The sequence below is a fragment of the Anser brachyrhynchus genome (genome assembly GCF_964034855.1).
Source record: "Anser brachyrhynchus genome assembly, chromosome: 3".
Taxonomy (NCBI): Eukaryota; Metazoa; Chordata; class Aves; order Anseriformes; family Anatidae; genus Anser; species Anser brachyrhynchus.
This window is the reverse complement of record NC_137696.1, coordinates 10,614,188-10,639,563: the sequence shown is the minus strand read 5'-3', so window position 1 is coordinate 10,639,563 and position 25,376 is coordinate 10,614,188. Positions and strand designations below refer to the sequence as shown.

Here is a 25,376-nt window from a genome sequence, read left to right as displayed (position 1 = left end):
GACACAGGATCTTTATATCCTTTCACCAAGCCCCAGACTCAGCAAGCTATTTAAATATAGGCTTGACTGGAAACAGGAAGAGTTATGGAGTTAAAAAAAAAAAAAGGCTTGCACACAGAGGGAAAACTTGGCTGAGGTCTCCAGAGCTGCATCAGACCTTCAGTGTTTCCTAGAGCAGGATAGGAAATCACAGGCTTGCAAAGGCAATTGCTGGTGTTGATGCCTGTAGTTTATTACGGGTTAAAATATTTTGCTTCTCTCAAAGGTACAGGGAGAAGCAGAAGGTTACAATGTGCCAACGGCTTAAATATGTGTAATAAACAAGGGCACCTAACGGATGAGCTGTGCAGGGGATTTATTTGGTAACAAAGCAAACCATCCACGGACCCACCTCTTACATCTTGTTTTCCATCCGCCTAGCACGCCACTTGTCAAGAGCGTGGTGTCAGCTTTGTAGTGAATTAACCCAAAAGCAGCCCCTCCAGCGCCGTGGGAATATATCGTGTCACAAGCGCCTGAGCACAGGGGTGAGCCAGAAAGAAAAAGTAGATGGAAAAAGCGCTGCTCTCCATAATTCAGACTTCTCGAGCCAGAAGGGGCTGTCAGGCCATCTAGTCTGGTCTCCCGTCCATCACCACCCCTGCAGTGTTACCCCAATCCTGAGCGTAGCTCTTGTGGCTGCCTCGAGCTGCCCTGGTGAAGGGTGCTAGGGATCAGCTGGAGGTGAAGGAGCCCCTGTCTCCTTTGCTGTGCTCCAGCCTCCCTGGCAAAACTAACTGTGCCTCGCCAAGAACCACAGTTTGCTTCTCTTTAGTACAGTAGTATCTCCTTTTTGAGGAAAAAAAAATGCAGATGAATTTTTATCAATTCATGTGCTTATCAAGTGGCACCAAGATCTTGGATTTTTTTGCCAGAATATACATAACTCCGGCTCCTCGCAATTTAACATATAAGCAGTGTAAGAGGGAGAATATATGGTATCTTTGATTTGTAGCAAAATCACATGCCAGAATATATTATGCAGAATTGCATTCGAGGTTAACCAGTACATACCACTAACATACAGACCGCGAGTCTGCTGTTTGTTTCTCATTAAGATTTTGTCTGGAATTTGCATTTTTAGACTGTGCTGAAAGCTCTGTCTCTGTTTTGGGGACAGCACTAGGGTTTGCTGAGTGGTGGCTTGGCTCCCATTCAGGAGAGCTTCAGTTTCATCAGCTCCAAACTTGGGAAAAATTCATTTTGAAGCCCTTTTCTCCTCAAAGGCTCTAGCAGACACGTGGTTGGATTCCTCCCGATGTCACGGTCAGTTGAACAGCACGGGGGATCAATCTGTCCCCCGAGGAAGCTATTCAAATTGACCTTTTTTTTGTCCTTCCCAGTATATTCTCACTCTTGGCTCCTTCACCATTTAACTCGTCTTTTTCCTCTCCCCGTGGCAAAGGGGCAGCCCAGCACTGACTGTGCTCCTGCGCAGAGCTCGTCCCTTCAGGACACCCTTCAGGGACCTGCTCCATCCCCACTCCCTGCCTGCAAATCCGCAGCACTATCAGTGCACCCGAGAGGGACCAAGCCCACCGCCAGTGGGCAAAGGCCAGAGGGAACTGGTGATGAGCCCCAGCAGAGCCGCAGGGCTAGCTTCAAATGGCCTGGGCACCACAGTCATTTCATCTTCCGTGCCAGGAGGCTGGGATTATGTCAGTGAGCGACCGGTTGTGGACTTTTGGACCCTGGGAATGATGAGCAGGGCTGCAGGACTATTTCTGAAGGCTGCAGCATCCTCTGGCGGAGCTGCAAGGAAAGGATTGCTGCCCAGGGGAGAGGCGCGATGAGGTTTTGTCTCGCATTGCCAGGACAATTTTGGGCCTCTTGAAATGTGCCCCAGTGTCACTGGTCTGCAACGCGACCTTTGGAAGAGCTTTAAGAACAAGTCTTCTGTGGGGGGCTTCATGCACGCCCCAGATTTTAGGAATCGCTTCTCGTGGCCAGTCCGGCACCTCTTGGTGTGTCAGCGTCCGGAGCCCGGCTCCCTCCATGTGCTTGCCCTTTGGTGCAGGAGGTTCCCTGTGGGCTTTGGAGAGGAAGAGGCAGCCCAGCAATTAGCCTGGCACTGGGGGGACTGCACTGCCATTCCTTCCTTCGCTTAGAGATGACCTTGGGCATCTAGGAGGTCTGCAAATCTCCTGGTGCCCGAGGGGCAGGACCAGTGTTCACAGGGGAGTAACCTGGCTCCAAACATCTCCCTTTTTCCTGCTCTTAGTCACCACAATCAAAGGCCACAGCATTCACTCCCAGGCAAAGGAGGTAGATAAAATCTGGGTTCCCAGGCTGTGATTCTTTCCTGGACTTTACAGTGTTTAGGCTTAAAAGGACAAAATGGATGTCTGTGTCCCGCTTTATTGCAGCAGCCTTGTGTTGAGATCTCTCATCCCACACACAGGGCACTTGAGTTCAGCGTTTTCCTCAGGCCGAGAGGATCCAGAAGCCTCTCTCCCACCTCCCAGCTGTTTCATCCCTCCTGTTGAAACACTGCATAGAAGAGTTTGTGAATCAGAGAGGGCGAATAAGTCACCTGCCCTCTCTCTCTCCCCCCAGTAATTAGGATGCTCAACAGGAATGGGGCTTGATCTTCTGCTCTAAGAAGCCATGGGGAAACATGCATGAGCAACCCCAAAGTGCAGCACAGCACCCAGGACATGTGGAGGGTCAAGGTCCTCTCCTCTGACCTCAGAAACAAACCACTGGCAGCATGAAATCCAGCCTGCCCTGCTCCCTGGGGGACCCCAGCGTGTGAAAGCAGCCTTCAGAGATTTCCTCCAAAGTGGGCCCACAAAGATTGACACACAGTACAACCCTGAGCAACAGCGCTGCCAACTTTTTGCAGCAATTCACTCAATCCTTACGAAAGCAAGACTAAATTGGACAGGAGTCTGTACTTCATCTTCTCTCCCAACTCCTCTGGGTGAGAACTGTTGAGCAGACCAGGTTTCAGATAAAGTAAAAGCAAACACCATTCCCTTGTGCTAAGATACAGGAATATTATCCTGACATTTTAGCATGGATCACTCATATTGCTGCTCATTCTTTCCGCTCCTAGAGCTGTATCTTGACAATAGAAACATTCTCCCAGTACAAACAAAATAATCAGTGTTGAAAACCAAATTCATGGTGGAAGCACGCACTCCTCAGTGGGAAATATCTGTCAGGCGAGGTTTGCCTCTTGGCCTATATGAGCCTGAGCAAGTTGAATTTCCGTTAGTTATTTTTATTCTAAATATTTTTATTCTTTCTTTCCTACAGTAGTCTTGTTTCCACATAACTGTGTGAATATCTTCTAATATCTGGCCAGTAGCCTGATAATTATAGGATCCAGGTTCAAATTTGTGTGATAGAAGTATAGAAAAGAAAGGTAAACAGCATGATAAGTTCCAGTGATGTTGGCATCTTAGTGAGATTTTTAATTGAGGAGTTTATTTTATGTTACCTTGAGGAATTACAATCAGCATCCAACATTCTTACAAGACATTAAAATGTAAAGATTAAAACCTCCACTTCGGTAAAAAAATAAAAAAATAAAAAAAAAAATAAAAAAAAAGGTTTCCAGGAGGACTTTATCTGTGATTTGTCTTGGGGACAAGATTTGTGTGTTTTAGTACTTGGCAGCCCACAGAGTGACTTGTCATGTCCATCGGCTGTTTAAAATCATTTCACGTGATAAAGGACAGCTTGCCGTGCTAGCGCCTGTCCAGATGACCATAACTCTGGGTTATGGATGAAAAACAGTGGCTTGCCCTGCAGGAGCAGTGGTTGTGTGAGATGCAAGCCTCTCTCTGTACTTCTGCTAAGCCCAGATTTACCCCACCAAAGCTTAAGCACTTAAGTTAGATGCACAGTCATTATAAACTCTAATCACTGGAAATAATCAATGGCTATTCATACTGGGAGGTGTGGAAAGGCTGGATCTCACTGGCAAAGCAAGCTGGGCTGTAAGATGAGTGAAGGCATTTACTGATTCTGAGGAACAACATGAGGAACCGTTGGCAATGTGAGCACTTTAACCAGATCCTACTTGAGTTTCTGGGTGAAAACAGAGACCCTTAGGGCCCAGAGCCCCTTGACAAAGACACCTTTTCCTGGCCTCCTCCGGAGGTAACTCATGACAGGGCTGTGTCTTCTGCAATGCAGCAAGAGATGCATTGACAGGGCCTCCAGGCAGGACAACCTGCCTGTCAGTGGCCAGACAGCTCCAGACAGGTCAGTGCCCTTTGCAAGGTCATGGGCTATTTCAAATCCAGTCACAAAAAACATTTGCTGAGGTGCTGGTTTTCAGTTTCTGGTGGTTTCTCTGTTTAATGGTTTTAGCACTAATAGCCTTTGATGGCAGATGCAGTCTTTGGGATGTGTTTGGGCAAGAACAGTGAAACAGTTCATTCTGAAAATGTGAAAACAAATTGTTTTTGATTCAATTGTATTTTTTTTCAGTGTTGTGGAAAGAATTGAACAAAAGCTATGTAAATTCATGTATTTTTTTCAACCAGCCCTTGCTAGTGAAGATATATATGAATCACTGGAAAAACAAAGTCCCCACAGAAACTGTTCGTTTCACTGTTGTCCAGCCTGGCAATGTAGAGAGACAGTAAAGTACCAAATGCAAGTGAATGAAGTCCTGGCAGCCAGCTTGAAACCATTTTCAGAACTGGGGCCCTGAAACCTGATCTTCTGGAAGATTTCAACAAAGCTGGCTTGCTTTCTCACGGGAACAAAATGCTTTCACACAACTTGCACGAACACGCTGCCCCGAGATTTGAGATTTTCTTTTTGAGTGTCAGAAAACATTTTAAAGCCATGTATTTCCTCATTTCCCTGTTGTCTACCCCTAGCAAGAGAAATCTCCCATCTCTTGTCTTCCCTGAGCAGGATGGTACCAGGCCCACCTGTGAATCTCTCTCATATGAGGAAAACTAGCACAGCAGTAAAGGAGACATTGGTGGTTTCCTGAAACAAACAGCCCAGAAATAAGTAAGCTCTGGTCCTCAAAATCCCACTTTTGCCTGGGGTACTCTCTGCAAAATAAATCTGTAGGCTGGTCTGTACAAATATGTACAAGCAGGGGTTGCCTCTTACTCTGATAGCCCTGATTGTGGGGCTGTTTGTGGGGTGAGATTCGGCACTTTCTTGTGCAGAAATATTTTAACAGCAGAAGCAGTCTAAGGAATGGCTAAAACTGACCCCCACCTGCCATTCTGAGGAATTCGGTGCATCATGCTCGGGAAGCAGACAGAGCGTGTAACAGTGTTGAACTGAGCTGTGAGAGGCCTCCCTGATTACCCTGGCTAAAAACCAATAAAGCCCCTCTCAAATTAGTGCCACTGGGGTGCTGCTCCAGGCACGCACTTCTGAGGGTGGGATGTGCCCTGGGCCTGCAGGAGGGCAGGTCTCAGCGGGCAGGTGAGCTTGGGGCATGTTGTCCCTGGTCCCTGCCCAGCAGGTGGTTTGTGTTGCTGGTTGGTTGGTTTGGGTTGTGTTTTTGCTTGTTTGTTATTCAGCTACTGGCTGAAGACACCCCCTCCTTGCTCAGCACGACTCTTCCTCCCAGACACGAAAGAGCGCCGTAAAAACGACTGGGAGAGGGCAAAGGACCCGCGCCCAAGATGGCTGCCGGCTCCTGACATGCTGCTCCCCTCACTCAACATGGCGGCAAGACCAGCAGGCCGAGGTGACGAAGCCGAGGGCGGCCATGTTGCTTTCGGGCAGCGGGCCGTACCATCACTCCGAGGCGGCGGGGGGGGAAGGTGGTTCCTCCCGGGGGCGGTGCGCGGCCGGCTAGAGCGCGGCTGCCGCGACCCAGGCGGGAGGCCGAGGAGCGGGACCTCGGCGGCAGGGTAAGGGCGGCGGGGAGCCCCGCCGGGGCCTGGGGGGGCGGCGGGGGCGCGGGGACCCCCCCCCGGGGCCCGCCGTGAGGGTGTCCCAGGGCCCCGGGAGCCACCGCCCCTGAGGCGCGGGCTGGGCTTCGTTGCCTCGTGAGGCGTCATGGCGGTGGGCCCTGCCCTCAGGTGCGGCCGGCGGAGCCGGGCCGGCCTCGGCTCCCTGGCGTGAGGAGCGCTGTGAGGGAACCTCGGGCGTTGCTGGCCGTGTCTCGGTGCCTTCGCTGCCCGCGAGGCAGGGTGAGAAGTTTCACACGTTTTAAGAAGAATCAGGATTCTGTGAGGGAGCCCTCTCAGGGAGCGTAGCCCCAGCTCCATGCCCAGCAGGACGAGCTGGGCGCTGGGCCGGGCTGCCCAGGGTGTCCCACAGAGCACCGCCGGGCCGGGGCTGAGGCAGCAGAGCTGTGGCTCAGTGCCCTGCTCCTGGGCCTTCGGACGGACCTAACTAAACACGTCTGCCTTGTGCAGGAACCCGTGTCAGTAAACGACATTTTCCAGATGATTAGTGCAGGTGAGTGACTCCAGCTGTTACTTACGCCCTTTTAATACTCCTTTTCACCTCTAGCAGTTAATTATCCCACTGTCATGAAAGTATTTTATCTTCACAGTCCCGCTTCAATACAGGCAAATACTGTCTGATTTTACAGGGGAGAAAAAAGGCGAAAATGAGAAGAGGCATCACAGGTAGTCTTTGGCTTGTTTGAGAACTGAAACAAGGTGGTAGGGGTCTGCAGCAGTGACTTACTGCCATTTGTGTGCTACTGAGTACTGCCTGTTGTACTATGGCCCTGAGTGCTTAATCTGATCTCCACGGTGATTCATGTTATTGGCCAGGATCTGGAGAGTTACACTGCTGCCATCATCTACCCATGTTTATCATACTTTGCAAAGTTTCAACCCAGTCATCTAAAAGAGCAATTACGCTCTCTTACGCCATGCCAGTATTTCAAAGAGGTCTTTGGGCAGTTTCTGCAGGGGATCAAGGTGATCAGACGAGAGCGTGCCAGGACTCGTTTTCTTCTCACACCACTGATTTAGTTCAGGGCTTCCTATTGCCGTGGCTGCCAGGGCCCTTCATTGTGTGTGTGCATGGCTGTCAAGGGCTTAGAGGAACCCTTCCTGGGAAGATCAGCTAGGGAAGAAGTTCTCAGCACTTCTCTGAAGGGAACCTTAAGATTTAATTGAAAAGGCTCAGGGAGAATTGAGCAACCAAAGATAATGTGTACTTTGCAAAAAGCAGAGCATATTTATATGAAATAAATTGAATTGGATGCTTATCAAAAATTCTGTTCTGTGACCTATCACGTTGTTGTTGTTTTCCCCCAGATACATGGGCGTACGTTCGCTGTCTTCCTTTCAGAAGGGCTGTGCCATGTCACAGCATTTAAGGCTCTGGGCCGTAGAAGTTTCTACTTAAGCGTGAACTGTGAAAGTCAAGAAACAGCACTGTTTTAGAAATACTTACGGTCCCTCTTACAAACACAGGTTTCCTGTTTCATTTACTTTAATTATCTCTAATTAGAGCAGAGCTATTGAGTGTGTCATTGTGTTATACAAAAGTGATGTGGCACAGAACAAATGTAAATCCTTTCTTGGGATTGGAAGCTGCTATTAGGACTTATTCCAGTGGTTTTGAATAGAATACTGGAATTGGAGAGACATGGCTTTTGCAGTGGTTCTTTCAGGCTAATTATGTTTTCTGGAAATGTTGCATACTTACAAACTCTTTAAAGCGTTTCTTCTTTTATTATCAGGCAAAAAGTTGAAAGAAGTTCATTTGAAAAGTTGAAAACAAACACTTAAATTGCAATCTGTGGAAAAAAATGTTGTTCCCATTTAAATCTTCCCCCTGAAGTCAGTGTCTCAGGCCAGCAGCTTGCTGCCTTATTGCAAAAGTAGCTTCAGGGTACAGCAGAATGGTATTTATTAGGGCTGTTAGCCTCTTGCCAGCTCTTTTCTGCTTCTGATTCCGTCAGTCATGACGGGTTCACAACGACCTGCGGTGGTCGGTGTGCCTCTGACGGTGAGGTGTGAGCCCTGTGCCCCTCAAGTAGAGCTCGGAGAGGGTCTTGCAGAGTGTGAGAAAACAGGAGGCAGCTGTGGAGTGACAGAGAGCGCTCCTCGTGCTGCGCTGGGCTTCTTCTGCCCTGCTGATGATCCCGCGTCGCCACTTGGGGTCTTGTTCTGCCGCGCCGTGGGGCTAGGGTGGTGCGATTCAAGTCCAGCAGGAAAGAGAAGTGCTGGTTGTTTCGAGTTTTGGGCCGACTCAAGCAGGAGACAGGGTGAAGCTCCGGGAATGCTCGCTTGATAGATGCAGTCGAGAGACAGGATTGTGAAGACCAGGGTGTCTTGTTCACGTAAATGGAGCGACCGAGTTAAGCCTGATACTAATAATGGTGCTGGCGTCATTTCTTCTGTTCAATTACTGGTTGTAATTTCAAGCCGATGTTAACTTGTAGTCCTTACAGTAAAATGTGCTTCTCTTTGATTCAATAAGGAAATGATTTACTACATCTGTTATCCTTGGTTTTTCTTTTTTTTCCTTTTTTTTTTTTTTGGGGGGGGGGTTGGAATTGCTCAAAAATCTTCTCTTGTCATTAAGTTTTAATGAAGTGTAAAAAGTAAGGAGGAAACTGCTTTCCTAATCCACTGGAGAAGCAGCTGCTCCCATACGCCTCAAAGGAAAGCAAAATACTTAGAAACCTTCTATTGACTGAACTTTTCAGGAAGAACAAACAAACAAAAAAACCTAACCCTTAGATGCTGTTCTGATATCACTGGAACCTTGTGTGCCAATCTTAACCTCATGAAATGAAAACAGGAAAACCAGCTAGTCAGCAGTACTTCAGAAAAGTCAAGTTAAATGTTCTCTCCAAGCAGCAACAGCAAGTAGTCACATCTTTTTCTGGAGAAAAAAACTGGCGAGAATTCACAGAATCGTCTAGGTTGGAAGAGACCTCCAAGATCACCTAGTCCAACCTCAGCCCTAACACTAACAAGTCCTACACTAAACCATATCACTAAGGGCTACATCTAAACATCTTGTAAAGACCTCCAGGGATGGCGACTCAACCACCTCCCTGGGCAGCCCATTCCAATGCCTAACAACCCTTTCAGCAAAGAAGTTCTTCCTAACATCCAACCTAAACCTCCCCTGGCGCAACTTTAGCCCATTCCCTCCTCGTCCTGTCACCAGGCACGTGGGAGAACAGACCAACCCCCACCTCTCTACAGCCTCCTTTAAGGTACCTGTAGAGAGCGGTAAGGTCGCCCCTGAGCCTCGTCTTCTCCAGGCTGAACAACCCCAGCTCCCTCAGCGGCTCCTCGTAAGACTTGTTCTCCAGACCCCTCACCAGCTTCGTTGCCCTTCTCTGGACTCTCTCGAGCACCTCCATGTCCTTCTTGTAGCGAGGGGCCCAAAACTGAAACACAGTACTCGAGGTGCGGCCTCAGTTTGTGGTGGTTTTCATTAGAAAGCTATTTCAGTAGACCATTTCTGCGTTGATTTAATCTAGAACCAGCTGAGCTAAAGAGATCGTGCTGGAACATACCTCTGCTTGGCTCAGTGTCAGATATCAGTGTTAGCTGAGTTCACATGAGTGTGTACTGAGAATTTATCGCAGACAGGGATCTTAAAAAGGAGGAGGAGAAAATGCTCATTGATTTCCTTAAGCGCTACTGATCAGTGAGCTGCTCAGCCCTGGGGTCAGCTCTCAGGCAGGAGGAAGGATATCACGTTGGAAAACATTAAGAAGGGCAAGCCAGGGCACAGATGGAGTGGCAGCTTTTGTGAATTTGTGGGCTGGGTATAGGTATTAGCCTCTGGTCTGCATTTGTTCCCGCAGCCTGCAAGTGTGCCATGGGAGCCGCTGATACACACAATGCCAGTGCAGAGCTGGTGAATGCAGGTAGGGAAGAGTTGGCAGGGTTTTGAAGGTGCCTGCTTGGTCTTCTGGGACTGGGTGGTCACCTAGAGGCTGGGATCTGCTGGCCCCTGCTGTTTCTACAGGGTAGATGCAAAGTAGTAGGTAGGGTTTGCGGCAGGTTGCAAAAATCTCAGCCAAAATGAGGTGCAAAACAACAGCGCTGTGCATTTATTGACAAGATTCTTTGCTGTCCAGAATTCCTAAGGCAGAGACTGTGTTAATTATTGGACACTTGCAGGGATCTGGATCTGAGCAGTCCCTTTCTGATAGAATGCAGTCAGTGTTGTTTTGCACATCCCCCCGTTTCCAGCTCCTGTGGTCTATTTCAGCACCTGCTTTATTTGTCTTCACTCTTCCTTTTAGCTACTTACCCGAGGTCTTTTTCCTTTAATAACATTTTTGTTTTCTTTTTTCTGAGTAAACACCTTTGAGGAACAGGGGAGACAGAAGGTTGCGTGCTAGCGAGATGAGAAGGTTGGCATCCCAAGCAGACCCCTGCTTTGGGTGAGACTTTTCACGGGAGCTCACGGAGGAGAGCACTCAGGATCAAACCCGAGCTGAGTACAAATATTGAGGTTTTGCATAACTCAGGTGTGCAGGCACTTAAGGTTGAGTAGAAATCACGCCCGTTTCCCCATGAACGTGGCAGTACACGTTCCTGTGACACTTAGAGGGGTCTTTAGAAAACCAGTTTAAACCTTTAAATGCAGTTCTTAAAGCGTTATTTGGGATGTCACAAGCTATGAATTACTTACTCCTGGCAGATTAGAAGATGATTATCCTCTGTGGTGCTTGCTGCAGCAGCTTGTAATAGGAAGAGTTTCTCAAGGCTATCTCTTAAGCCTGCTATTCAAACCTATTCACTCTAGGCTACATATTGTGTTCAACTTCCTGGTGCTGTATATTGAAGATGCATTTGTCTTCTTAATCAGACGCTTTATATCTGCCAGGAATGTATTTAATATAATGTCAAACATAATTCAGATGAGAAGTGAAAGCAAGCACAGCGAGCCAAGCCTGAGCAGAGCCTTTAAGCAATAGCAGGCTACTTGGTCTATTTATTTTGGCCTAGTATTCCTCCCTGGGTTACAGATCTGTTGCAAACATGTGCTAAATAACAGGCATTCAGAAACTGCTGCGTCAGGAAGATCAGCTTACAGTATCAGATCGGAACAGCTTGCATTATGGGAGCATCTAAAGACCACAGTAAGGGGTGCTGGCATCGTCCATTGTGAGATTTATTGCTCCAGAGTTATCGGTGTCACATGCATGGGGGTTGAGATGAGAGAGCCACAGAGCTCTCAGACGTGCTTTTTTGTAAGGACATGCAGCCTCTGTCCCTGAGCTGCTGGGAAAGTGCAAATTGTTCTTTGTCAAATTGTCAAAATGTGAAAAAAAAACTTCTGACCCCTCTGTTTGGTGACTGAGAAGGAGCAAGCAGTTTTGAAATATTTTTCAAATAAAATACTACTGCCTTGTCCAAAAATATTTTTATATATTGTTTCTAGATATGTAACTTGTCCCTGTAAATCATCTGCATTTTAAAAGCGTGTTTGCTGATGACGTTTACGTTGACAGAAGTAATCTTGAGGTCTTCGCTACGTCTTTTAAATGGGGAATCGGGACACAGCTCCACACTGAGCTTTTTATATAAGCGACTGTTTTATAGGAGTGAAAAGAAAACTCATGGAAGAGGGAGAGCAAGCATTCAAACATTTATCTGTTTTTCTGGCAGGATGGAGAAGAAGAAAATTCTGATGAAATCCAAGGTTGCTGCTCCTAACCTCCTGAGGGCCCTGCATTCCCTGTACCAGTTGGGTCATCTCTGCGATGTGACAGTTCACACGCGGTATCTAGGAACTCAGGAGGAGTTTCTGGTTCACAAAGCTGTCTTGGCAGCTTCCAGCAATTATTTCAAAGGACTTTTCCTGCATGATGAGATGCTGGACACCAAGAATTGCACGGTGACTATACAAGACATTTGCATGGAAGAGTTCACCTCTTTTCTGGAGTTCGTATACACCGCAGAAGTAGAGATTGAAGTAGAAAAACTGCAGCGAATGAAGGAAATAGCCGAAAGACTTGAGTGCAAGGATTTGCTTGACGTTTGTGAAGAAGTGAGAGCAGAGGGCAAGAAGGGCTTAGATTTGAGCCTCCATCTGAAAGGTCAGCCATGCGAAAATGGCGGAGCACAGTGGCCTCGCATCCAGCAAGAAGAGGACCGCAGAGGGAGCAGCTCTTCCCAAGTGATGGCAGTACCCATGCAGGGGAAACTTTGGGACAGGCCAAAACATAAAAAGCTGCTGGCTGGTTATGAGCTCGTTGAAGGCCAACCAACAAGTCTGGAGCAGCAGGGCACTGCCTTTCCAGAACCAAAATCCAGGACAGCAAAGCCACCAAAATGTAACAAGACAGACACCGGCAGCAGCCTCGGCACGGGTGTCATTATTTCGGAGCACGATAGTCATTCTCCTGTAACTCAGACTGAGTCAAAGGAAGCCTGCGTAGTGATTAGCAGTACGCTGCCTGAGCAGTGGGAAGATGAAAACGGTTTAACTTCCAAACTTAGCAGTAAAACAGAACGTAGGAAATCACCGCGGCGTGTGGCCAAAGTCTTGCCGCAGACGGCATGCGAGAAGTGCAACGCATCATTCCGCGTTACCGAGCAGTACCAGTCACACATGGAGCTCAAGCACGATGTGCATCTGGCTGTCAAGTACAGCTGCAGCGTGTGCCAGCAGCTCTTCTCCAGCCACCAAAACCTCAGGCAGCATCACCTCACCGCTCACAGTGAGGAGCGGGGCTTTTCCTGCCTCTTATGTGACAAGAGGTTTAAGCGCCAGAAGGACATAAACGACCATGTGCGGAGGGTACACGAGAAGAAGCGGGACCCGCAGGCGTGCCCGTACTGTGACAAGGTCATCAGCTCCAAGTGTGGCCTGACGGTCCACATACGAACGCACACAGGGGAGAAACCGTACAAATGTGAGCGCTGCCCTGCCAGCTTTGCTCAGAGGTCTGCTTACAACACCCACGTCAGGTACAGCATTCTGGGTGCGTGTGTGTGTGTCTGTGTGTGCACAGGAAAATGCATGCTGTTTCTGGGCAGCAGGATAAAAGCATTCCTGAATGCTTCACTTCCAGAATTCCTTGGAGCTGATCGGAAGGCTGTTGAAATCGGCATAGATTTTTTGGGGGGTTACTTCACCGGGCTCTCAGTCTGGGTTACTGTATTGAGGTTTCCGAACTGGGAGTTCAGGCAAGCGTTTCCTGTTGAATCAAAGAGATCTTGTGCAACTGGATCTCCTAAGTGATTTTGGAAGCCTCAGAGTTCGGTTTTTAAATACGAGCCTGGAAAGGACCAGCACCTGTTTAAAATGCACAAAAAATGTCTTTCCTCTTTCTCTAATGCCAGTGCTTTCTTGCTTCTTAATAATATATCTAATAAATGGTAATACTACTAATTCACTCCAGGATGAATTCCAAAATAAAGATTAAGGGAGCTAAATTATTTGAAAATACCATCGGATCAATCAAAAATCCGGTGAAATAAAGAAAGTGGGGATAAAAGGAGTTACAAGACCAGGTTAACTCCTAGAGTCATAAAGTGTTAGAAGTTGTTCCATATTGTTCTTCTGCACTTCTGCTCTGTGCTTTCCAGAGTAAATCCAAGATGAGACTGTGCTTTACAGTTTGGATTATCTGTAGTGCTGAAGGTAACACAGGTTGTGTGCCATAGTCCCTGAGACAAATGATTTTAAACCTTTACCTGTTAGCCGTTCTAGTGTAGGCTCGGCCTTCAGTTGAGGGCATGCTTTCTGCTCTCTAACTCATGCCAAATCCCAGTTTCAGGTAAACGAGCCATAGGGACTGCTCTTCTCCAGGGCAAGAGAGCTGCTAGTATCTGGTCTTGTTATTTATTGATTTTAATAATCAAAGGTCCACCAAGAGGACCTCAAACTGTATTTGATTTTTTTTTAAAAAGCACTTGTTTATTCCATGTTTGGAGACTAAATTTGTAGGGGGCGTAAGAGGCTCTCCAGCACATCCGTGTACTGTAAGGCTCTGTCCGCTGTCCTGACGTGATTTCTGGCAGACTCATGTCTGACCTGCTTTGAGAACCGTGGCAGTTCACGGTCCACGTCCTGACTAGTGGTGAGTAGAGTTAACTGCCTCGACTGGTGGCTTATGAGGGGCTCTGTTCTGGTTTTTCATGTGGGTGGTTAATCTAGATTTCCCTTGTTTTAAGTCATTAATGTCTTATACTGCCCACCATGGTCTTGGAGGAAAACTTACGGTCCATCCTAGGTTGCAGTTCAGATGACAACTAAGTATACTTGAGAGACTCCAACCTTGATGAACTCTGAGGCATTTCAGTTTTGTTTAATTGCAAGGTCCAACTCCTTGCAAAATTTCCATTTGGCTCTCCCACTGTGCTGTTAATTCTCTGAATGATGTGAGGAGCGATTAAAAGGAAACAACCCCTCCTCCAAGACAAACATGCCTGAATTGAAACTATTAAACCTATTAAAGTTGTGCTCTGTTTGTTTGTTTCAACAGAAAAATCCATGAATCTGGGCAAGAGAGGAAACTTTTGCCGGTCTACTGGATGGTAGTTCCGCCTGCACGCGGACCAAGTGCAGGTGACGGCGGCAAAGACCCTGAGAGGGAGACATGGGATGGGGCCTCAGAGGCTGAACTACAGAAGTGTGCCGTGCTCAAAGAGGCTGCAAGCCATGAGGAGGAATCTGCTCCCAAGGCAGACAGTATCAGTGAGCAAGAACAGAAGCAGAAGTATAAGGAAACTGAAGCAAGAAGGGAAAAAACGAGTGAAGAAGGGAATGAAGTTGAAGGTGAAATGAGCGTGAAGGGAGAGGAGGAGGCAGATTATGAAGCAGGGTATTCAGAAGTTGAAGATGATAATGAGGATGCCTGTGCTGAGGGCGATGAGGATGAAGAACGCTCTAATGAGAAGGATGCTGAAGAACGTGAATCAGACAAAGACTTTAAAATGAAGAAGGTAAATAAAAGTGGGGTGAATAAGAAATCTGCCTATGTAATAATATGTGATAAGTGTAATGAGCAGTTCGTTTCCCGGAAAAAATATGTGGATCACTGCAGAGATGTCCATCAGTGCTTGCCTGGCAAAGTCTATCAGTGTGATGTCTGCAGCAAGTCGTTTGCTAGCTACAACAGCTGGAAGGAGCATCGAGCTTGTGTCCACAGTGAAGAAAGGCAGTTTGCCTGCACCCTTTGCAATGCCACTTTTAAAAGAAAGAGAGATGTGAGGACGCATTATATGCGGAAGCATGAAGGCAGAGTCAAACGCCCTCTCTGCTCCGTCTGTGGGAAGATCCTCAGCTCCCGAACAGCGCTGGTGTTTCATATGCGGACGCACACAGGAGAAAAGCCGTACGAATGTGGCATTTGTCATTCAAAGTTTGCTCAGCCATCACAACTTAAGATCCATACCAGGTCAGCCTTCAGTCCTGCTTCTCCCATTACCACTCCCTGCATGCCCAGTGTGCTTCAGCACTTCTTTTTCCTCCTCTGTCTCCCAGTTCTGAGTCATTCTCCCTCCGTGTCCTTACGACAGGAGTATTGGGATAGGATGTGATCTGTAATATCTGTGATTAATTGTTTTATGTAAAGGCTTTGTCTGCATCTGGTCGTTGCATCAATTTTGGCAGGGATTTGGAAACAGATGCTCTATCCAAACTTGTAAGCAAAAGCCAGTCACTTGAAACAGGTTTCAAAATCAGATGATGGCCCTCACTGATGAGAAGTGAGCTGAAAATGAGCCAAGGACTTGGAGGCCCGGGTGGAGAGCCCTGTTCTTTCCATGTCAGTGAGCAAGCCTTTTGGTATGGGATTTCATTTCTTCTGTGTGATACAAGAGCTGGACTTCTCATCTGGGCTCCCTCTGTAGTCAGCGTAACTAGATCGGGTGAATTGCTCTCTAGTGGGATCTGTGTTAGATGTTTCCTCTCCCAGGAGGGGATGAATCATCCCATGGAATTTCCCATCTTTCTCCAGAGAGCCTAGCGGGTAGCTTGTAACGGGAGGTGAACTGTGGGAGGGCTAAACTGGGTGAGAGAAAACCCATCGTTTCAGACTGGGCCCACGCGATGGGGATGGTAATGTTTTTCTGTCTCCTAAGCATTCTTACAGTGATCTAAAAATTGTGAAGTGTGCTGATTGCAGAGCAATAAACTGCGTGGCTGTGTCAGCTGAAAGGCAGCAGGGCTGTGCTGTCACAGGGTAAGACGAAGCCTGAAATTGGGACCAACTGCAACAAAACAGTGACTCACGGGTTTTGTGTTGGGTAACTGCCTGTCTCATATCTGCAGCATTCTGCCCAACAACTCAAAATCAGGCGTGATTTTGCAAATCATACTGCGTGGGTTGCAGTAAGGAAGGTCAGCGCAGTGTTAAGATCAAAAGTCAGGACCTCTGGCTCAGACTTTCTTTGGTATGAGCTGGTTTAAAATCAGGCATCCAGCATGTGCTTGGAAAAACTGCTTGCTTGACTTTTGTGCCTTTTGACTTAAACTGGGCAGGGTATTCCATTTTGAAGCCTGCAAGCCAGAGGCATGCGGCTGTGAGGGATTACGGAGGGCAAGTACGCCACCCGCAGAGTCTGGAGAGATCTGCTGCTGGCAGCGTGCTGGGGACGGTCAGGATGCATTCAGACGGTAGCACTGCAGCAGCCTGTCATCTTCCCCGTTGTCTCCCTTCCAGTGCTTACGCTGCAAACTGCAACCTGTGAGAGAAAGGTGGATTTTTCGAGGGCCTTAGAGTGAGGAAAAAGGTAAATCCTTAAAACAGGAAAGCTTTACGTAGCACCAGTGCTGGTAAACGTTCTCTCTCCTGACTGAGCAGAACGTGCTTTTTCCCAGTTACCTTCATCTGACACAATAAAGTGTGCTTCCTGTAACGTGTAGAACGTAACTTCAAGCAGCAAGTATTTAAAAACACCCTAGGGGAGCTATTTTATTAACAGGCATTTGTATTTTGCTTCATTTAGGTCCCATACAGGGGAAAAGCCATACATCTGTGAAGACTGCGGGGCTTGCTTTGCCGATAAAGGGAAACTGACTGGCCACAAAAGAACACATACAGGTAAGCATTAAAGACTTCTGTTCCTTCCATTGCCTCCTGCTGCTGCCAGAAAAGAACGAGTAGGGATTTGAAGGTGCACGATTTTTTGCTCACTAACTCAGAGAAGAAACTTCAAGTACTGGGAAGGAACTAACAGGGGTAGAAAGGCATACGAAAACTAACTTTGAAGTAGAGAATTGGGGGTGGTGGCGTGGGGCTGGAGTCTTGTGCGCTGAAAGCGTAATTAAGGGTTGAGTGAGTGAGCGAGGTCCCAAGGGACTTCCTACGCAGAGGGCCAAGGACAGAATCAAAGGATAAACAGAGCCACAAGGAACTCAAATAAACAAAAGCTTAAAATTGTGAAATAAGTGATTCTGGGGAGAAAAATATTTGAATTGAGTGAAAAGCATCAGGAAGTTAAACATGCAGAAGGGAACCCTGTACAGCTCAGAGCCAGGAGGGAGTTTCGGGTGCAGACTGCTGCGAGAATTCAGAGTGCCTTTTCCCTTTTTCTCAGGAGAGCGCCTCTTTAAATGCGATATGTGCGGAAAACACTTTGCCACCAATGAATACCTAAAATGCCATAAACGATGCCACATGGGTGCGAAGCCATACAAGTGTGAGGTTTGTGGGAAGACGTTCGGCTTGCGAGCCTCGCTAGCTCAGCACAGCAACGTCCATGCAGGTAATGAAACTGTCGGGGCTGGGAAAATGAACGGCATAGAATTTTGAGTCTGAAGTACTTTACAGTTGGGATGGTGACTTTTTATTCACTTTTTATTCCAGAAACACTTTTATAAGCTCCTTGAGTTAGGTGGTGAGGAGAAGCAGGACTCCTCACGATCCTGATTTGTTAAAAAGTGCAAGGTGCCGCACTTTTTTTTTTACTATTCGATATGACTATCGAATGGTGCTTGCACAGAAGACAGAGACAACTTTGTGCTGCTGGAGAACGTGACTGTAGTTCACTTTGTAGTGACTGTAGTTGCTGCATTCCCCTTGCAAGAGCTGTTCTTAGGCTTTGCATCGCAGCCAGGGAAGGCTTAGAAACATTTATCAGGTGGCCTTAGAAGCCAAGAGAAACATGCCTGGGGCTCTAGCTACACAGCTTTATCCCAGCATTCATCTTTTCAGACTTCGGTATGCTTTTTTTGTGCTGAAATCAAGACCAAAAGAACCAGCCTTCCAGGTCTCTGATTCCAGTTCCCTTGTTCTTCAGAGACCCGTCCGTACTTCTGTGAGCAGTGCGGGAAAACGTTCACCCAGCAGGGCGCCCTGCGGCGCCACGAGCGCATCCACACCGGGGAGAAGCCGTACAAGTGCCGGGCATGTGAGAGAGCCTTCACGGACATGTCCACACTGCGGAGACACGTGGCGGTATGCTGCGCCCTGTCTGAGTGCGGTCGGGCTGTGCTGGTGTTTATTGAAAAAAGAAGTAGAGGAATGAGGCCTGGGGCTGGGGGCTGGAACCCGTGAGAACCATCTCAATAATTTTTTCAGACGGTATTCTGTGAAGCTATTTTATTCGTGATTGCAATGGTGGGCATCCTGCAAGCAGGAGTGCACAGCTAAAGTAGATCATAACCTTATATTATTCCCCATTACCCGACACCTGATTCTTCCCCCGTTTCCTCCTTGGCTGAGTACTACAGGTTCTCAACCTACTCACCACCCTTCTATACCCTCTGTACAGTTTTATTTGACCAACCATTAATTTCTCCTTTTCCTTTTTTTTTTTTTCCTTTTTCTCTCGTGATGTGATTTTTGTTTTTACTACTCCCGCGCTGCTTGTCCTGTTTTTCTTAGCTATCCTCCTTGTTTGGGGGCAGCGGGACCTTCCCCCTTATCTGCTTAACGCACTCCCCGCTGCTGTGCCACTGCCGAGCCCGCACAACCCCTTCTGAATGCGCAGGGTCGGGGGCTGTCCACTGCGAAGCCGCCTGCTGCTGCAGGGCCACCGCCGCGTCTCCAGCCGGCCGGGGCGGGGCGGGGCCGGGCCGGGGGCCTGGTGGGAGGAGGAGGCGCGGTTCGCGAGCTCGGTCACCGCGTGTTTTCGACGCGCGAGCACCGCCCGGCTGCCCGGGCTGCCCGCGCTGAGCCGCCGGCCGCCTTCCCCCCGCAGGTGCACGGCGGCGCGGCCCCGTGGCGGAGCTTCCTGGCGGGGCCGCCCGCGCGCCGCGCGCACAACTGGTCCCGCATCCGCCCGCTGCACGAGCCCGCCCGCAAGTGACGGCGCGCGCCGGCGCCGCCCGCGTCGCCTAGCGACGCCCGGCGCGCCGCCTGTGACGCCGCTTCCGCCGCCGCCGGGAGGGGGCGGGGCTCCCGCCGCTGCGCTTCCGGCCGCCGCCCGCGCCTGAGGAGCGACCCGGCCCGGCCCGGCACAGAACGGATCGGACCGGACCGGCCCGGCACCGCACGGCTCCGCGCCGCCCCGCCGCCGAGGTGGGTCCCGCCCTGCGGCTGCGTGCCGCGGCACCGGCCTGGCCCTCTGGGGGGTGGGGGGTGGGCCGCGGCTCGGCGCCCCGCGTGCGTCCCGCCGGGCAGAGCCGGGAAGGGGCGGCCGGGGTGCGCTGGGCCCGGCCGCCTCCTCCAGCGGCGCCCGGGCGGTGCTGGCACCGAGGAGCGGCCTCCGCCGTGCTGCAAGTGCTGCAGGGAGCTCTCGCTGCGCGGCGTTAATAAACAAACGTCGGCGTTGCGTGTCTGCCGCCGCGGGCACCTGCAGCCGGCTGCTGGAACAAACGGCTCCCGAGCACGGTCAGGAGCTCGCTCACCGCGGGGGGAGAAGTTTGGGCCTTGGGTTCTCCCTCCCTGCAGGGCACCACTGCAGTCTACACGTGATGACAAATGGAAAGTGGATAGGCAGCTGCAAAACAGGACGATAAGTAGTTAAAAAATAATCGTGTTAGGGAAAAAACGTTAAGTTCCACCACCATCGGTTATTTCAGGTAAAGCACTCAATGCGTGCCAATGTATCACATAACCAAGAGAAGGAAAGGCCTGGGTAGGTACAGAGAGGGGAAAGTAAGTTTAAAAACGTTCTTTTCTGATTATTAATGTGTTATCCTTTCAGCCAGGAGGCAAATCATGTCATTCATTTTAAAAAGTCTGTCAAAACAGAAGCATAGCATTGGGTTGTAAAAGTGGGCAACGTTCTGAGATGTTCACCATGCTCTGAGCTGGTGGAGCAAAAGAGTGCATTCTCTGTCGTCTTTGTCTTCTGTCGAGGTGTAGTAAGCCTAATACGGTAACAGTTTTTTGGGTATTTGTTATAATAGTGTCAATGTAACTATTTCAAAACTTAATATTAAATTTACAGAGCTGAAGATTCACAGGTTAGGAAATAAGGAGGCTTTGATTTGGGGATGATCTTTTTCTATAGAATCTAGGATGGAGGTTTGGGCACCTGAGGTGGATTGGTGGGTTGTGTTCGCTCTTCTCCAAATACTGTTCTCCTGTCTCTTTATCATGTAATATAGCTTCATTACAGTTAATATAAATTGTGCTCCACTTGAAAACTTGGTTCTGTTCTTCTGAGCAAGATTTCTAGTGTCCCACGTATTAAACGCTGCAAATTACTGTACCTGAGATTGGACAGGGAAAAGAAACTTTACTGTTGGAAAGTGGAAAGAATTTTTTCAGATGCAAAATATGGGCATCTGTAGTTACACAGCGAAAGTCAGTGTGTTGCCCGGCGAGGCTTTGCTGCGGCCATCTTCAAAGATCACAGAAACATTGTTTGTTTCTTTGAAACAGAAAAAAACACTTCAGTTCCCTTGAGAACTTTGGAGCAACTTAAAACATTGGCTGGAAAAAGATACGAACCAAGCAGTTTTGGAAGTGGTGAAGCCTTGGTAGGACTGCAAATGGGCATTCAAAAAGTGGAGGCTGTAAGTCTGAGTGAGGGATTGCTTTACAAAAGACACCACTTTGGGAAGGTTTGTGATTCTTTAGGCTTACAATCTGACAATATATTTATGCAGTTTCCTTTGCCTCAGTCAGTCAGGCTTTCAGAAGTTTATCCAAATCTTGTTTAAAAGTCTTATCGGAAAAGGCTGTTTAAGGAAGTATTTAATTAGGATTGCAGGTCGCTTAGACTCACCTTTCTCCTACTGCCTGATTAGGAGGGACAACAGTTTCTGAGGCATGCAGAACTAAATGAAAACGTTTCTTTTGATTTTTCTCTGTTTGCTTTGTCCCTGTTATGCTTTCTAATACTCTCTGGTGTTTCAGGTAAAATTATGGTTGAGATATAAAATGAAATTAACTTCCAAGAAATCTGTGTGTGACTGGCAGAGCGTTCTTAGATATTACCGCTTAGGGGGGCACTTTGGGAGACCTGTCAGTGCTTCCAGCCAGACTTCTGACAGTGCTCCTTTGACAGCCTGGTCGTTTACGCTCAAGCACCTGAAGTACTTGAATCTGTCGTGAAGCGCACTCAGAAGTCTGGACGGGACTTGTGGCTGCTCAAGTCTCTGGGTTTTATCAGCTTCCTGCAAATAGCTAACACGCAGTGTTGTTAACAGCCTTTTGCAGAGAGCAGCAAGATGGAAAGCAATGCGGTTCTCCTTGAGTCCAAGTCTTCTCCCATCAACCTGCTGAATGAGATGCATCAGCTGCGCCTCCTGGGCCACCTCTGTGACGTGACGGTCAGCGTGGAGTACCAGGGCGTCAGGGCAGAGTTCGTGGCTCACAAGGCTGTGCTGGCAGCAACCAGTAAGTTCTTCAAGGAAGTGTTCCTTAACGAGAAGAGCGTGGACGGCCCGAGAACCAATGTCTTCTTGAATGAGGTCCAGGTTGCTGACTTTGCTTCGTTTCTGGAGTTTGTCTATACTGCTAAGGTAGAGGTGGAAGAGGACAGAGTGCAGCGGATGCTCGAGATAGCTGAAAAGCTGAAGTGCTTGGACCTATCAGAAACCTGCTTTCAACTGAAGAAGCAGATGCTTGAGTCGGTGCTTTTGGAGCTGCAAAACTTCTCCGAATCACAGAACTCTGAGGAAGAGAGTGCAGCCCAGCTGAGCATTTTGCATGAGTCCAAAGCAGCTGCTGTGGCAGAAGCTAACTGGGCAGACCATCCTCTGGATCCTCCGGATTCCCCAGCAGACAAGCCCAGAAACGGAGTGCCCCCTGAGGTGCCAGCTGCCAAATCAAAAGAGAAAATGGACAAAAAGAAGGAAATGATGAAGCCTCCTTATGCCAAAATCAGGAGGGCGAGTGGGAGGCTGGCTGGGAGGAAAGTATTTGTAGAAATCCCAAAGAAGAAGTACACGAGGCGGCTGAGGGAGCAGCAGAAGAACGCTGAGGGTGCTGCAGAAGAGGACAGCTACCCACAAGACCCGGAGGTGTGTGACAGGGAGAGGGAGGAGGAGCAGGCGCAGAATGCCATCAAACCTGAAAGTGAAGAATGCGATGGCAACTTCGAATCGGAGGAAAACCTGAACAAATCCGAAGAGGATAAAAAGAAACGAGGCAGTAACTTCAAGTGCAGCACGTGTGAGAAGGAATTCCTGTATGAGAAGAGTTTCCTCAAGCACATCAAACACAGCCATGGCATCGCAGCCGAAATTATTTATCGGTGTGACACCTGCAGTCAGACCTTTGCCAACCGGTGCAACCTAAAAAGCCATCAGCGCCATGTCCACAGCAGCGAGCGCCACTTCCCTTGTGAGCTCTGCGGTAAGAAGTTCAAGAGGAAGAAGGACGTCAAGAGGCACATTCTCCAGGTTCATGAGGGTGGTGGGGAGCGTCATCAGTGCCAGCAGTGTGGAAAGGGGTTGAGCTCCAAAACTGCCTTGAGGCTCCATGAAAGGACGCATACAGGCGACAAGCCTTATGGGTGCACAGAGTGTGAGGCTAAATTTTCTCAGCCTTCAGCACTTAAAACACACATGAGGTATGAACAGACTTACCTGGCCTTGCTAGATTCTGGGGGGAGAAGCAGAATCCCCTGGATCACACCTTGAACCTTCCAGTGAAGTGGGAATGTGAAACGGGACTGACTGGAAAGCTTCAGTTTTTCCTTTTTCATGGCTTTTCTCCTGCTTTTCAGGTTAAGGGAGCTGCTGTAATTCTCTTTCAGCCAAGTAGAGGTGCACGGGCTGAGGCCTGCTGCTGCGCAGCTAAGTTTTCTTGTGGGAGTGCACCTATCTAGAATCAGTGGGACGCTTCCCATGAGAAAAGCAACCCTGTGCTGAATCATTTGTGTGATCAGGGCTATAATTATTTCAGCTATGTTGATGCCTCTTTATATTCAGTAGCAAAATGTTATGCAGTAAGTACAAAAATACTGTATTAAAAGGAAGAGCACCAGATTTGGGTGCTAAGCCTAGAAAGCAACTGAAATTGGACTGGGAAGAGGCCAGTGTGGCGCTGCCTGGAGGCAAGCGAAGCACTGAAGGCACCCAGAGCAGAACCGGTGGGGTCAGGTGTAGCACAAACACACAGTCTCGGGAGTTCCTGGGAGAGGCTGTTTAGCGAGGCGTTACTTCTGGGTTTCTAAGGGCTGTGTCCTGCTTTTAGCAGTGTCCCAAAGCAGTGATCTGAGACCGACACAGATGTAGCCAGGGAGTGAGGGTGGAAGGAGGGAGGTGTAGAAGCAAGATCCCCAAGCACTGGGGTAGGAAGCACCTCGGGAGCAGCCTTGTGCTGGGCTGCCCTGTGGCGTTGCTGCTGGCGCAGCTGTGTGGGATCTCATGTTCATCGCGTGTCCTCTAACCACCGGTCATGGCTTTGTGCTGCTTGCAAACAAGTGGTTGGCACAGCTGAGCTCCTCCTCCAGCAAGCGCTACCGCGAGCATTCAGTAAGCCTGCTGAGCGCGGGAAACTGCGGGCTGCCCTAATGTGCGTGTTGTGACAATCTGTAGTGGGAGTTTTTCATTTTCTCATAGAAATTTTTACATCTAGGGCTGAGATCCTGCAGCACTATTCAAAGGATCTTTGATTTTCACTATGGGGTGAAAATCTAAGCTAGAGGGACCTGGAGACTGGCATAGGTGACAGTTCTGTGTGCTGTTCCTCCTGTACCCAGCTTCCTGGGGGTCAGGCTGCGAGGCGGGGGTGTCGGGAAGGAGGCTGCCTGCACAGCAGTGGCGCCGTGCGACTCCTCACCCTACGTGACGTGCCGCTCCTTCAAGCTGTGGCCACACACTCATCTTCTAATGATGGCCCTGCGGGAGCAGCAGTCCTGTGCTGCGTGGAATAGTGTACCGGTACTGCCAGCAGCACAAGATCTGCTCTTCAGGTCACAAGATGATGACATTTTTCTTGCAGTCTCTCAATTTGAATATAAGCTTTTCTAAACCTTACTCAATTTCTAACCTTAACAATTTGTTTTTACTTTAAAAAAAAAAATCTGGATCTGGGCCTTGCTCATGCAGCCCAATGCCATCAAAGCAGCCCTGCAGGAAGCACAGAACTGGGCCTGGCCAAAGGTATTTCCAAAGGACAGTAAAGCCTTGTGCAGGCACGCAGCGATTCTTCACAAAGTAAAGACAACTTGTGCTGTACTGCAAAGGAGAGAAATAGACATTGGTCTTCTAACGTTGCTTTCTCGTTTCAGAATCCATACTGGTGAAAAACCTTTTGTCTGTGATGAGTGTGGTGCCAGGTTCACTCAGAATCACATGCTAATATATCACAAACGATGTCACACAGGTAAGGCTTTCTTTGACAGCGTACTGTGCATTGGAGGCAGCCTGCTGTGAAACCAGGAGGTCTTATTTTCATTCCAGAGCTACATGTCTTTTTGGTTTTGATATAAAACTAGACTTCCTCATCCCTAGACACAGTTTTTCTGAGAAATGTTCTTACAAGTGGATGAGCAGACAGTGGAAAGAGTAAAAGCAGCTTATTAAAGAGAAAGGAAGCTCCCAGCCAGCTGGGATCTGGCATCTAAGTGTGGACTGGGACCACTTTGGGTATTCATCAGTATCCAAAGATCTAGCATCCGTAACAGGTCTGGTTGGATTCTTAAGAGAAAAAGGATTTCTCTCTAAGCCTTGGAAGAGTTGCTCAAGGGATGTCGAACTTGTCTTGGCACGTGCTGGTCTGCAAAGCAATCTTGTTAAAAGCACCTGTCCTTCTCTTGGGTAGCCTTTGGAGCCTCAATTGGTGTTTGGAATTGATGCTTTGTCCTGCCGGTGAGCTGTGTGTGGCATGTGTGCATCTCTAATTGAATCCTCTTAAACCAGTCTGCTTTCTGCTGGTTAACTCGTAACTGAACGTGGCTGGCAGAAAACACTAAATGTCAAAGAAATGTATTTACAAGAATGCTTTTCCAGAAGTGAATAGCTGCTTACAGGTGGGGGCCTTTCATCTAGAGAGGCGTGGTTCCTCTTGCACTTGGCCTGCTTTGTGCAGGCTTCTTGGAAGAAAGCTCTGAGCTTTGTGCAAAGATCGCTGTTGTCACCGCGGTGCGTGCAGATGCTTT

The 25,376-nt window shown here is 48.6% G+C and overlaps 1 protein-coding gene across 7 annotated transcripts in view; it reads left to right on the top strand.

The window, feature by feature from the left end:
* The first annotated feature begins 4,583 nt into the window (after nucleotides 1–4,583).
* The window catches only part of GZF1 (GDNF inducible zinc finger protein 1), a 28,832-nt gene continuing 8,039 nt past the window's right edge, over nucleotides 4,584–25,376 (top strand). The window contains exons 1-8 of one of the 7 annotated variants that reach the window (XM_080586094.1): nucleotides 4,584–5,716; nucleotides 11,586–12,890; nucleotides 14,411–15,325; nucleotides 16,878–16,972; nucleotides 17,469–17,636; nucleotides 18,171–18,328; nucleotides 21,475–22,841; nucleotides 24,507–24,601. In XM_080586094.1, coding sequence (XP_080442220.1) covers nucleotides 11,587–12,890; nucleotides 14,411–15,325; nucleotides 16,878–16,972; nucleotides 17,469–17,636; nucleotides 18,171–18,328; nucleotides 21,475–22,841; nucleotides 24,507–24,601 — 4,102 coding nt within the window. In that variant the 5' untranslated portion in view covers nucleotides 4,584–5,716; nucleotide 11,586. The other 6 variants (XM_080586093.1, XM_080586092.1, XM_080586090.1 and 3 more) reach the window with 6 other exon arrangements.